The following is a 15239-nucleotide window of genomic DNA, read 5'->3' as shown; positions in this document are numbered from 1 at the left end:
CTGGCTTGACGTAATAGAAACAGATGACAGCTCTCTGTCGATACTGGCTTGACGTAATAGAAACAGATGACAGCTCTCTGTCGATACTGGTTTGACGTAATAGAAAGAGACGACAGCTATCTGTCGATAGTGGCTTGACGTAATAGAAACAGATGACAGCTATCTGTCGATACTGGCTTGACATAATAGAAACAGATGACAGCTATCTGTCGATACTGGTTTGACATAATAGAAACAGATGACAGCAATCTGTCGATACTGGCTTGCGTCAGTACCAAGGCACTTGTTCTAAGACTGAATCAGATATTTACAGTCACAACTGGACTCCATATCATTGTACAAATGGTTATAAGAAGATTTCAGAAAGCCGTTCTGTATGCCAGACGCCCAGTGCTTTACAGAACGATACATAAAACAGCCCGCCTGCACCGGTGTCAAGAACACAACGTAGTGGATTAAAGCCCTGTTAAGCAATATTTACTTTTACTGATGAGTTTTTTCTTCGCCTTTAAGCCAGATATCAGACGTATGTTTATTTGGAGTGAGTTTGGAAGCGGATCCAATTTCCATTTCAAACAAGAACGTCACGAGTATTTTGGTGTGGGCAGGAATAAACATTGATGGGTATACCAACTTCTACGTCTTGCACTGTGGTACGATGGATACCATTTATTATAAGACCAGATCCTAAAGAATTGTACTAGGAATATCAAACATTATAAGGACTGAATCCTACGACTTTTTTGAGTAACCATATGCTAAATAAGTTGACCCTTACTTTAGCTTGATAGATGATTACATCTGTAACAACCGTGATAAGTTGGCTGACATGTTCTTTATGCAAGAAGGAACTGATCGAATGAAAAAGTTTACATATACTGAGGACTTTTACAAAACAAGCTTGTATGAGATACTTTTGTAAAATAAGCTCACATCCCGTCAGGTGGCTCAAGGCACTAAAATGCTTTGAAAGAAGCTTGTTCAGAAAACTCTTGTTGACATTCTGATTGCCAAGCTAGCATTTCTGCTCGTTGTAATTATACTCCACATTGAAATGAAATATTCGATTGTAAAAATGAAATTTCACATTACACGAATGCGTATTTACGGGTGTAAATTAAATGATAAATTATGCACACTTCAGATCTCATGACAGATCACTAGATGTACATAAATAATGACATCAATGACTGTGATTTTATAACAGTAATTTTCCTTGCCATGACAAAATATTAAAAATTCCATTTATTCTTTAAATGTTCTGTGCCTTGTGCGTTTTTTTTCTAAATAACAAATTTACCACAATCTTTGTAACATGCACACACACACACAGAACACAAATATGTCTAACAACTAACAGTTCATGTGCGAATACATTTCAATGCTTAACAGTTCATTTACCAGGATACTTCAATATTGATTAGTTGTGAACCAGCATATTTTAATACATAGCAGTTCATCTACTAGCATACGTAACACTAAACAGTTCATATGCCAGGATATTTCAATATTGATTAGTTGTGAATCAGCATACTTTAACACACAGCAGTTCATGTACTAGCATATTTTAAATATATAACAATTCGTGTACTAGCATACTTAACACAAAATAGTTCATGTACCAGGATATTTCAATATTGATTAGTTGTGAACCAGCATACTTTAATACATAGCAGTTCATGTACTAGCATATTTTAATATATAGCAATTCGTGTACTAGCATACTTAACACAAAATAGTTCATGTACCAGGATATTCCAATATTGATTAGTTATGAACCAGCATACTTTAACACACAGCAGTTCATGTACTAGCATATTTTAATATATAGCAATTCGTGTACTAGCATACTTAACACAAAATAGTTCATGCACCAGGATACTTCAATATTGAATAGCTCATGTATTAGTATACTTTTACCTGAAACAGTGCATGCACCAATATATCTTAACCTTATTGGTACAAAAATTAACAGATTATTTACTAATGTACTTTAAGAATAAACGCTTCGGTAGCGAGTTTTATTTAACAGTAAGGATCCATATATCAGTATTGTTCAACATATAACAGTTCAGACACCCAAGTACTACGGTAATTACTAGTTACCCTACCAATATTTGTAAACAAAATAAACAGTTTATGTAGAAGTATACTTTAACATTTGGTGTCACAGAAACGAACGGATTACATTAGTTTAATAAAACACAAAACATACGTTCTATAATACAAATTTTTCCTGATAGAAATACGTCATTGAGAGGTTATTGTTGACTTACGGCACAAATATACGGAAAGTTTTTTTCGCTCGTCAAACCACTATCGAGACCCAACAGAATGACGCTGGTATAAGTAAGCATACATCCAACAATTATTATATTGTTTAGGTACGGGCTGGACATCTTGATATACCTAAAACAAACATAGCTATTTAATTTATAAAACTTTAAGATCCGATTGTTGTATATTGAAATACATACGTACACACACATATGTATATATATATATATTTAATTTTATATGAGTTATAGTGTATACTTTTTACTAGTTTTATCTTAGTTCTTTAATAAACTTGAAGAATAACCAATAAAGCTGCAAAATTTGTTCAACAGAAATATATTAAACTTACACAACTTTTTTATGTTATCTATTTAACTATCTATTATGTAAAAAATATGCGTTTGAACACGTCTTTCTTTTGGTTATGTTAGGTTATATTTTTACTATTAATTTAATTTATTTATGGTTACCTCTATCAGCTTTTAGGGAAATATTAAACAAAGTGTAATTTAATTATGTAAACTATATGTCAGACCCGTACGAAAATGTTTGAAAGGGGGTTCTAATTTGTGAGGTCTAAAGCCAACACATATTGTACGAAGCACAATCAGCATGCAAAGCATGCTAATGCTACGGAGTTCTGTTAAAAATAGACGCTGTGAGATTAAATGTGGAGTAATTGTGCATGAAATGTTGCTTAAAGTGTAAGTCGTAATATAATACATTAACATTTAATATTATATTTAAACATTTTCTTCTAGGTAGTAAAGGATGCAAAGGATATTAACATAAAATATAAGACAAAACGTTTTGCAGCAGGAGAAGAAGCAGTCGTACAACAAAATGGACAGTTTTTGTGTCAATCAGGAAGTTTTGTTGAAACTTATTTTTGTTCATGCCTTTTGAAAAATTACTATAGCTCTAACCATGAATTTTTCTTATGTATTTAATTTATAATCACTGCGAATATATTTTTGAAAGTATGAATATTTATACTTGAATTTAGGTCATATGTTCGAAACAAATATAACATACTGACGTTTAAATTGATAAAGTGATGTTTTTTTGTTGTTTTTTTTATTTATAAGAAAAAGTTCTTGCCTTTGATTTCGAAACTTTATGTTAATGATAAGAAAAGCAGACGCCATGATGATTCCCAGGACTGCAAAAGTCACAATGATGGAGTAGATTGTCAGGCTAACTCGCGTAGGCTTGATGACGATCAGGGTACGGTCTACAGGTGGATCGCTGGCACCTAGAAGGAGCAAGAACATCCACCAAGTTTTATTACACTAGCTTGCATCACTTAGTTAGGCGGTGTACAGTTTGACATTAATTTGTATTATCTCCTGTGTCTCCATATAACACAGTTAAGATTATTTCTATTTGTTTATCAGCATTAATAAAAGGAGTGTTGGTGAAGTAAATTATACAAAATTCACATCAAACAAATGCAATAAAGTTTTATTTTTTAGAATTAAACTGTAAAGTGTTATAGGTTTGGTTTTTTTTTATTCATACAGTCCCGAATGTATAGTTTACATTAAGATCACATTATAATGCATGTACGTGGGATTTGGCGCGAAGAAACTTCCAAAACATATGACCATATGTATTAAATAATGTGTTTCTTTCACGTTCTTCATATACATTGATGTTCTTTAGTATAATAAACGTTTATTTGAACAATTTTCATTTTGTCATGGATAAATATCAAACAGTTAAAAAATTGTTCATTTATTTTGTTAGTTTGTTTTTAAGTACAAAGCTACAGAACGGGGCTATCTGTGCTCTGGCCACCGTGCGTATCGAAGCCAGATTTTTAGAGCTATATACCCTCAGACTTACTGATGAACTATCGGAACCACGTGCTAAAAATATCGATTTATTCATTCTTTTATTTAGAAGGCACAACAGAACAAGTTAAGAATAAATGTATAGAGATTGCATACAAGACACATAAAATATTTATTTCATCATTCTACTCACTGAAGGTATATATAAACAAAACACTCGACGAAAGCAGACAATTTACACAGTACAAGCAAATACTTGGGAAAAATGAGATTTAAAGCTGTAATAAAAGGAACACAATATTATAATTACCATTCCAAGTTATCGCCCTGTCTTTCACAAGCTCGAGTTTGTTGGAAGTGGAGTCATATTCGCCAACTTTTACCTCAGCGCCATCTAGTAGGAATATTTACAGAATTATAAATTTGTTATAGAAGTCCAATGTGGAAATATACACATATATATATGTACAAGGAAACAAATATATTTTGCTGAAGGAAGTGATTAATAACAATTAAACAATACAAAAATGAGTTTAAAAACTTCATTTATTACTGTTAATTCAAAATAAATAAATATAACCACAAATACATAGAAGCATAAAAAACCGGTTTGGTATCATCCAGAATGGTCTTCAGTATCTATGATAAAGCTTTCTCGAACAAGACCTACTTAACAATGTAAAACTTCGCGCGTTTTTATGTATATAGAAACTTCAATATATACAAAAATAATAAATATAAAACAATCAGAACAAGTATTAAAAAATGAAAAAACAGGGATGATGTAGGGATGTCAATGCCAAAAAGTACTGAAACAAGATAGGGATGAACACAGTACAAAAATCCCTACACAAGTAGCCAAATCGTTCCAAGAAAAACTTTTATCTACAACTAAATGTTGAACTCCCTTTTGAATAAAAGTATTTAAACTGAATAACGCTATAGTCTTACATCGACTAATTCCAATGAGCTTATAAAATTGACTCAATGTTTTTTTATGTAGGAATTTTTGTATGTTTTTATGTATTTACCCCTACCTTGTTTCTATACTTTTTGGCATTGCCATCCCTAAAGCATCCTTATTTTTTATTATTTATTTCCCCTCGTTTCTTAAACAATACCAATAAATATTTTATATATATTAATGAATGACAGTCGTTATGAAGCAGTTTTAGCCTGGCGTGATGAGATGTCTTGATGGACATCATGTGTTGAAGTTCGTGAAACGCTATACTTCTTCTGCAGTACCCCAAGTTAAAATGCAACATTTTGGTGTATAAATCATCGCAACAACTTCAAGCAATGGTGAGCTAGCCCTTCTGACGTCAGAACATTTGGCTGTTACGCTACTCGCTGGTTCTCCACTTAGCGATGTTTTTTGGCTAAACCTAAGTTAAGTGTTCATAAAAGTCTCCTAGATTCTTATAAGAAAGATTTGAGACTATGATAAGCAATACATAATATGCGTCGGCCATTTTTTTTCCCTGCCCATTCCTACATACTAAGCACCACCGTGCTTAGTTATAACACAGTAATAAAATTTGTAGCTTACAATAGAAAGTATTTGTATACTTACTCTGATACTGTTTAAGAAGCACAAGTCCCCGTCGTTCGTTTTTTACAAAGCTAACTGGTCCCTGAATTAAAAAAAAAATACTTTTCACTGTATCAAGGTAAAATGCGTAACATTAAACACCGTATAGTTTTATTAAAGAAAACTAATATTAAAATAAATTATTATGTGATTATAGGACACAGTGAATCGGGTATTTTTTTCGTGACATGATTACATTAAAGCAAGTCGTCAAGTGTCTGTACGAATAGACTAGGATTTTTGTCAAAATATCACTATAATAGGGCAGACTATCATGTAATTAGATGACAGTGAATTACTGAATTTTAAGGTATGGTTACAGCAGAGCAGGTTGTTACATGTCTAGATGACAATGAATGAGGGTATTTTGTCAAGGCATCATTACAGTAGAGAATGTTGTTACGTGACTAGATGACAATGAATCAAGGTATTTTGTCAAGGCATCATTACAGTAGAGAATGTTGTCACGTGACTAGATGAAAGTAAATCAATGTATCTTATCAAATGATATGTATGGAGTAACATAAGCTATCATGTTAAAACAATAATTCGTTGTAAAATTTGAAAATGGCTTGAATGTGTAATAAAATAATCTATTGCAAATGTACAACGTTTCCACAAAATTATGTCATCATCATGTACAATTAATTGTAAGGGGTGTAGGGAAGCGGAAGTTTCTGACCGCCCCTGGTTATATTTCATTCCCCTTCGGGAAGTGAAATACACTTTTAACCTAAATTCCTATCATGATTGGATTGGTACATTTGTAATAAAGTTTCTTTCACTGCCCATTCAAGACGTTTCCAAACTTTATTTTCTAAAAAAAAAAAAAAGTGGGTCCTTCGTCATCAGATAAAATTACATTGTATCTAGCAGTCGTTTTAATTCAATGTGAGCATTGTTTAATCAATCACAATGAAAAATTAGATTGAGTTAGCATTTACTGGCGCGTGAAATTAATTTAACAAATTATCGTACTGTACTAATTGCCAGTTAATTTAACCAATATCTTGTCAAATGTATAAAACAAAAATACATTGCTAGTGGTGTAACAGGATTTCACATGAATGCTAACTTTGTGAGAAGCAGTTTAACATACGAAAATTTAATTTCAATCTAAAATTCTGATTTTCTTTTGAGACGATTACTATAGGAAGGACGATGCTACCTACCGTGACCCCAGTGAATGACGTTTTATTGAAAGCTTCTCGGAACAGATTTCCCCAGAAGGGGTCTCTGTACTCGAACATCTCAAGCGTCTTGGAGCTTCCGGTAACGAGAAGCTTCCGCTTCACCATTTGTATAGCGAGAGCTATCACCCAAATCCCGTCATAAGCGTAACCATGGAAACGATTGTTACCTCTGCTGTAATGTTGTTTGTACTGAGCGTCATATTCCGCTGTAGTCTGGAATGATATAGAATGGTTGTCAAGGGAATATAGGTTTGACAAGAAATGGTTAAGTTAATATCAAAATAATGGAAAATTAGGTTTATGTTTGGCAAGAACTCGCAAGAAAAGAAAATAACATATCCCTTAGTAAGCTTACATCTAATAAGGCAAGGTGGGAGTTAATATTGAAGTTTGAGAGTGACGACATATAAAGATAAAGCTAGCATTTTAAATCCCACGAGATTTACAAATAGGATTTTAGGCTTATTAGATACACGGCCATACTTTAAGGTCCAAGTAAATGTCAAAGACAACGTTAAACTACCACTTCCAAAGCCTCTTCTACCAAAAAGCTTAGCTACAAGAGGTCGCTACAATATACTGATATAACGTTAAAAACGTACTCGTATACGTGTGAATTTGCCACGGTTTGTCTTATATGAACAAGCGAATTTATAAACGTAAGCATGAATGTTTAAATACGTTCACGTTCAAGGCAGATTATAGATTAATGGAACAAGTTTTATGATAAAAACTGTGTACCAGTTTAGGTAAGAAATTATTTAGCCATTGCTAGAAGTTTATATTCAACTTGTATTTTTCTAACAATTACATGGATAAAAATGTTTTATTTACAGAGTTAAAAATAAACGTTTTGTTTGTTTTGGAATTTCGCGCAAAGCTACACGAGGGCTATCTGTCCCTAATTTAGCAGTGTAAGACTAGAGGGAAGGCAGCTAGTCATCACCACCCACCGCCAACTCTTGGGCTACTCTTTTACCAACGGATTGACCGAAACATTATAACGCCCCCACGGCTGAAAGGGCGAGCATGTTTGGTGGGATGCGGATTCGAACCCGCGACCTTCAGATTGTGAGTCGAGCGCCTTATCCACCTGGCCATGCCGGGCTAAAAATAAACGGAAGAAGCACGAATTATTATTAGATAAAAATAACGAAAATAAACATTCACAGTACTAAAATCCAAATAGATAGGATCTTAAAATTGGATGAATCATAAATTGAAGTAAAAAATCATTTTTTTTGGGTGAACCTCTATTAAGATGTAACAATATGTAAGCATTTCTGTGTATATTTGTTTGGAATTATATGATTTATATACACATGTATATGTAGCTAAGACAATTAGAATGTAAAGCAACAGTAACAATTAGAAATATAGGGAACTTAGTTACATTTGATGCACATCAGCTGTAAGAGCGCGATTTAGTCACGACGCAAGCAATACATAGTATATATTGTTTCAGAACATAAAGTCATTTATTGAGGTTTTTTGTAGTACAGTGTCTACGAAGTTTTGAATAATATTTGTTTCCTACAAAACTAAGAATTTTTTAACTTACCAGACCTGACACTGTGATATCATTGGTTGAACTAAGTGATAAGATATCTGTTGCCAAATAGCCTTCCATGGCTTCCCTGAGTTGCAATTGGCTACATGTAAGATTGTCGAGGTGCTTTTTCCACCATTCATTATCATACATTCCAACGATGATCCATTGGTATTTCCTGCCATACAGTCCAGTTTTATAGGCCTAAGTAGAGAGAATTTCTGTACTTGTACTTTCAGTGTACAACTCTACTTTCTCTGTTTTTGTCTTAGTATTTTTGTTGCTCGATTTTAATCCGTACACACAAAATCAAATACATTTGTTTAGCACTTTTCACCTCTAATTATTATTTGTAAATCTAAAGAGTAAAAGCTTTTCTGTAGGTACATCCTCAGTTTAATTTTATATACGGAATGTTACTTTTTCCATATATTACTTTTAACAACTTATTTCCTCATTCTCTGAGACTAAGGAGAGAATCCATTTCAGTACAACGTATATTTTAGATTCCAGTCGTGTATACTAATACGTTTTTATATCAAAACTAATTGGTGTATAATATCAATTTTAAGAGAATCCATTTCAGTATAACATATATCTTAGATTCCAGTCGTGTAAACTAATACGTTTTTATATCAAAACTAATTGGTGTATAATGTTTATTCTACTGTGTAAAACATAGAAGAAAACGTTCTTGTGTATGCTTTAAGTCGAGTATAAATAATACTACTTTGTAAAGCTACCTAAGGCAAAAGCATTTTTGACCAAAGTATAACACTAATGCAAATGTCTCAAGTAAAATAATCTTTATATTTACACCTGACATATAATGTTGCTCCACAAACACAAATATAAAACTTTTTCAATGAGTATTACCATATTACCTGGCATATGATTACCTTCTGCTTTCACATGAGTACTACAAATAAAACTTTATAAATGTTATGAAAAAAGTTTTGTTTCATTACTATGACAAAGATATAAAGTTATACATTAAAATACTAAAAAAATAAAGTGGTTTTCTAAAAGTACCATGAGGCAAAAAGATTATTTCTTGAGTTTAAGGAAAAAATATTTATCGGAAAAGTGCTACAAAGTGTGTAATACTACTCTGTAATATTTAAAAGAGAGTTTGAATACTGTTGTATAAATTAATCTATACATTCAAAAAGGCAATTTAGAGTATACTATGATTTGGTTAAACTTTCTGTTAGCTGACAGGCAGTACTCCATTAGTAAACACACATTCTTACGCCGAAAGAAATATTTGTATTGTACTTTAGCCCTTCTGTTAGCTGACAGGCAGTACTCCATTAGTAAACACACATTCTTACACCGAAAGAAATATTTATATTGTACTTTAGCCCTTCTGTTAGCTGACAGGCAGTATTCCATTAGTAAACACACATTCTTACATCGAAAGAAATATTTTTATTGTACTTTAGCACAATAGAACTTTATAATAGTCTTATCTAGTATAAAATAAAATATCATGTATAGAAAAATGTGTAATATTAAACCTTACATATTAATTTATTCTAGATATAAAATGCTTCTGTATACTGTTTATACTGATATATATATATGTGTGTGTGCATGTGTATATATGTGTGAATTTGAAAAAAAAACAGCATCTTCTATAATCTTCTTAGCAGCCCCTCACATAGGAGATATTAGTAAGAAAATCATGAAGGATAACTAGTTAAACATAGTGCTGCTAAAATGAAAATGTTTTTCTCTGCTATAAATAGGTTTATGTAAGTAGTCTACTAGTGAAAAGAAAAAAATAGTAGTTTGTAAAGATTTTCAATTTGTTTCTGTGTTTCGTACTCTGAAAAGGATTTTGTTTTAATTATCTTTGCTTCTTTTACTCAGTCTAAAATGTTTCTTCTCGTGGAGTGAATTTAAATTAAACACAAATTAAACGGAAACTGCTTTGAATTTTAAGAACAGATTTCTATAGATTTAAGTTCCTTTATTCCTATTTTTTTGAAGATGCTGATTAACACAAAACGAGTTAAGGTAAGTTGAAATGAAATTCTGTCGTCAACTTCGTCTGTTTTAAGGAATTTTAGCTACGAATAATCTGGCCTAGTAATATTCCATTAATGAATGTTTGATCAACAACAATCTGAAATTCAAATAAGCTTCAACACTTGGATTTCTCATGTACTGAAACAATGCAAAGGAGATTCAACTTTCTTATTTTCTGATAATTTTCCTCTTCTCAGGAGAGATTACAAGGATACAGTGAAAGTGTAATTAAAATACTGATTAAATTTGGGCAGTTTGGTTTGGTTCAGATTTTCGCATACATTCCAATAAGGACAAACTACGTTAGCCGTCCATAGTTTTTAAATGATAGACTAAAAGGAAGACGGCTAATCAACGCATCCATTGCTAAATCATAGACTGCCTCAATCAAACAGTGGGATGTGATTGTCTCTCTTATAACTCACCAACGACGCCAAAGCGCCAGATGCGATATATGTATATATATATATATCCTTTTGTTTGTATATAAGCCTAACATTTTCTTTTAATATTAATCTCGGAAGGTTTGGTTTGCTTGTTATCGGGCGATTTCAATCATTTCTATTGGATAAGTTACCCTCATAAAAAAAGCTGGTCATGCTGCTGCAAATGAAATATACTTTGACTTGTCATGAACCAGCATATGTTACTGTGACTTAGCCACTAATTTTAATATGTTGATACGAACTGGTTTCTCTTTGTTAACTTACCTCACAAAATACTTTCTTTGCAACACTTAGCCACCAATTTTAATACGTTGAAACGAACTAGTTTCTCTTTGTTAACTTACCTCACAAAATACTTTCCTTGCAACACTTAGCCATGATTTCTAATATATTCAAACGAACTGGTTTCTCTTTGTTAACTTACCTCACAAAATACTTTCCTTGCCCAGTGTTCATCGAAGCTGCCAAGAATTATACGAACGTCTTTCTCCTGAAAAGCATTAAAAATTCTGATAACACAGTGACTTAGCCCTTCATATCCAAAACACAAGAGCTGTTGAAGAACATTTAATAAAAAACAAATATAGCTCCCATATGACGAGTACGGGAAAGCAAAGTTGCATTTTTTAAAAAATATTATCTTGTATAATTGTTTCTCTATTATCTCTTTGACAAAGGTTTTGTGACATAAGTACAATTAAACAAAATGCAAAATGGGCAGTCTATACACTAGATGTCATTTTTTATTTCTGTGCATATTTATCATTTTATCAATTATACCTATTGTTCCAATGGACTTGAAGGCAGTCACTTTTCTAGTAAAAGTGTCAAGAACAAATATTTGGGAAGAAGTTGATGTGATAAGTGATGACATTACCACATAAATCCTTAAATTACAGACTTGTTTTTATACTGTTGGGTTCACTTATTCTATCATTCTAAGATCTCGTATGGAAAACATGTGTTGAAAAAAGTAGTTCGAAATGGAGTCCATCAGTAATTTTAGGGTTAGAGAAATGAATTATACAAGCTTCTTTTTAAAGACATGTAGACTATGCAGAATTCGCTAATGTTTATTTTGTAATTTTTAGCCAAGTATTAAAAGGTCGAGTTTAAAAAGTAATACTATAAACAGGGTAGTGGGCCGACCCCTTTCACTATTTTCAGCTAAATCACACGAAACCTTCGTCCGACTTTATATTCTTTTCCTTAAATTTGATCTTTGAAGTTGGGTACAGTTGGTTGTCCTCCACCGAAACTTTACCTAAATGGGTTCAACCAGCTCCTCACAACAACTTGTCAAAAGAGACTGAAATCTTTATTCTATACACATATTTAATAGGATTCTTTTTGCGGCCATAAAATGAATTACATAAGAAGCTCCATGATTATCTGTAGATGTAGCTTTAAAGACTAAAGTTGCCCAAGGATTTTTTGAATTTATTTGAAAAATTGTTTTTGTTTCGAGTATGATTGCTCTATACGAAAAGATAATAGTACCATCTACATACATAAAACCACAGTTGTCTGCTTGTCTGGCCGGTTGTAATGCCTTGGCTAATCCAATTTTGATGACCTTTGGTAAAGGACTCACCTGAACAGCCCAAAAATCCTGAATGAGTAATTAATTGTACAAGTGAAATGGTGGGAAATTTGGTAGCAAAATGAGTGAATTCGACACCAAACTAAAATCATGTTTAATGCCGTGCGTATGACGTTTGTATCGAACGAACGGTTCGTGTGCTACGAATTAAAATATTGGAAAGAGACGGCTCATGAACACATTTATAGCATTAATGTTTAACTCAGCAATGCCGAGTTTTGCTAGTTTTAATTATATTAATGTCAGGCTGCGTGTCGAAGAAGTTTGAATGATCTCATATGTATTCATATGAAAGAAAATTATCAAAAACAACCCTTTCCAATAAAAACAACCCTTTTCAACAATAAAGATTACAGCAATTTATTAAATTATGTGTATTAAGGTAAAATTCAGCAACATATAATAAGAAGTACAATAAATTTTAACCATTTCCAAAGGTTACGTTACAGCTACTTTTTTCTTTTCTTTTCTGCAACTGGTATTTCTGTCGTAGTTCTTGAAACTCAAATCTTAAAAACATCCATCAACCTTCGGTCAGTTTATTTAGAGTCACGTAGACGCGGATCATCATGAAAAAAGCAAAAACTGAGAAATTAAGTAAGATTACGTCCTTTTATTTCATTGTAAGTACGAATTGTGGCAATTTTCACTACTATTAAAATGAAAAGTATTCGTATTTTATGAAAAAGCTACCATAGTTATCTGATATTGCCCATAATTTTGAAGTATTGACCAGTCAGCAACACCCTACCCATCGTCCATGCTAAGGGATTAATTGCCACTCATATAACACACGTACATTTAAAAGTGTGAGAAAATCATATGTGGTATTTATTGCATGTATTCGTACACGGTACTCTACCTTCGAAAGTCAGAACTAACTCGTGCACGAAAATGAAAAGTGGTTTAAAGACTTTTCAACCATGTCGACTCCAGTTAGATTTAGCCGAGTGCAAATATGCAAGAAAACACACTTGGGGATGTGCAATGTAAACATAAGATAATGTTTAATAAACTATAACGTATAAAAGGTCGTTTCAGGGCAGGTAACAGGTTTTGCTTGAGTAAGTTCACCTGCACCAGACAAATTGTTGACACTAGGATTTTCACTAATTATATGAACAATATTCACTTTACACAAGTGGTAACTGTGTTCCTAGGACCGTTCCATAAAAGTCAATCTGTCTTTTTGTTAAGTTGGAAACTAACTAAACAAAAAAATATTAGCTTGACATAGCTTTGTAGTTAAGGTACTCGAATCCCAATTTGTGGGTTGCAGGATCGAATTCCGTCATCGAATATGCTTGCTCTTTCAGCTGTATGGGTAGTATAATGTGACAATAAGTCCCAATATTTGTTGATGTAGAGTAACCCAAGAGTTGACAGTGCTGCCATCTCTTTTGTCTATCACTTCAAAATCAGGGTCGGCTATTTTTCCAAAAAGAAAACAAAATACTTTCTTTTTTTCCACTTCTAATTTTTTATACTTTAACAAATAGTCTTAAAACTGTTACATGTTACAATTTCTAATAGCCTAAAACTGAGTTAAATTGTAATTTAGATTTAGTAGTTAAATAAATGCCGATATGTATCAAATTTATGATATTTACCAACAAGATTGATACACACAGTTTTCTTTGTTTTATACAAATGTTTTAATATACAAACAATAATACAATTTACAATAACAGTTATTACAAACAGCTACTACAGACAGTTATTTATATACAAAAGTTCCACAAACTTACAAACAATATAAAGTCTTCTTTCTAGTCTGGAACTTCCTTAATATCTTATTGAGGGTTCACGATGAGCGAGCAACTTCGAGTTGGCGTCGGTATAATTATCTTAATTTACAATACAACCATATGGTCATAAAATTACACAAATCAAATGTTATCAACCCCTTTGACATGTATTATCTTCAAATCATACCCTCGTAGTAATAAATTGCAATTTAACAGTCTTATGTTTTTTTTTCTTTCTATTTTTCTTTTTATTTTTTGAGTAGATATCCCATAGTGGGTAACAATACTAAAACCACGTCATCAGGAAGGAACTTACGTTCTTCAGCCTTGCGGTCATAAACGTTTTTATTCTAGTTTGGGATGACTTCAAATTTTCTCAAGCCAACTCACAAGCACGTAAGAGTCTGGAGCGAAACTTGGAAACGTAATCCAACAAGTGCATTTCTCTCGGGTCGTCCTCCAACCATTGTTCCATAAGCAACTTAAAATGTCCATGCACTGAATAGCCAAGCATCAACTCAAACGGGCTAAACCCTAGTGACCCCTGAACTGACTCACGAACAGCAAATAATAATAAATTAACTCCTTCATCCCAGTCTTTCTCGTTATCGAGACAGTAAATCCGCATCATATTTTTCAAGGTAGAATGGAATCTCTCAAGAGCACCTTGCGATTCTGGGTGGTACGCGCTAGATTTAATCTGTTTAGCTCCGAGCTGATAAACATCTTGTTGAAACAATTCTGACACAGAATTTGATCCCTGATCAGACTGAATTTCTTTGGGCAAGTCAACAAAAGTAAAGAAATTTTGTGGACTTAAATGTTTCTCAAAGGGATAACTTCAGGGAAGCGAGTGGATGCGCACACGATAGTCAACAAATACTGGTTCCCTGATCGAGTTTTTGGTAAAAGTTCAACACAATCAACAATCACACGACTGAAGGGTTCTTCGAAACCTGGGATAGGTTTCAGAAGAGCAACAGGAATTTTCTGGTTAGG

At 32.7% G+C, this 15239-nt stretch overlaps 1 protein-coding gene across 1 annotated transcript in view; it reads right to left on the bottom strand.

Moving 5' to 3' along the window:
* LOC106456997 (gamma-aminobutyric acid type B receptor subunit 2-like) overlaps positions 1-15239 on the bottom strand; it is a gene marked incomplete at its 5' end in the record, with an annotated part of 83939 nt that overhangs the window by 26513 nt on the left and 42187 nt on the right. Inside the window, 7 exons of the mRNA XM_022383005.1 lie at positions 2277-2409; positions 3379-3532; positions 4384-4467; positions 5650-5710; positions 6840-7073; positions 8422-8613; positions 11314-11379. Coding sequence (XP_022238713.1) covers positions 2277-2409; positions 3379-3532; positions 4384-4467; positions 5650-5710; positions 6840-7073; positions 8422-8613; positions 11314-11379 — 924 coding nt within the window. The remainder of the gene's footprint in view (positions 1-2276; positions 2410-3378; positions 3533-4383; positions 4468-5649; positions 5711-6839; positions 7074-8421; positions 8614-11313; positions 11380-15239) is intronic.

Source organism: Limulus polyphemus, unplaced genomic scaffold, assembly GCF_000517525.1.
Source record: "Limulus polyphemus unplaced genomic scaffold, Limulus_polyphemus-2.1.2 Scaffold14, whole genome shotgun sequence".
Lineage (NCBI taxonomy): Eukaryota > Metazoa > Arthropoda > Merostomata > Xiphosura > Limulidae > Limulus > Limulus polyphemus.
The sequence above is the reverse complement of the archived record's forward strand: the minus strand, read 5'-3'. Positions and strand labels throughout refer to the sequence as shown.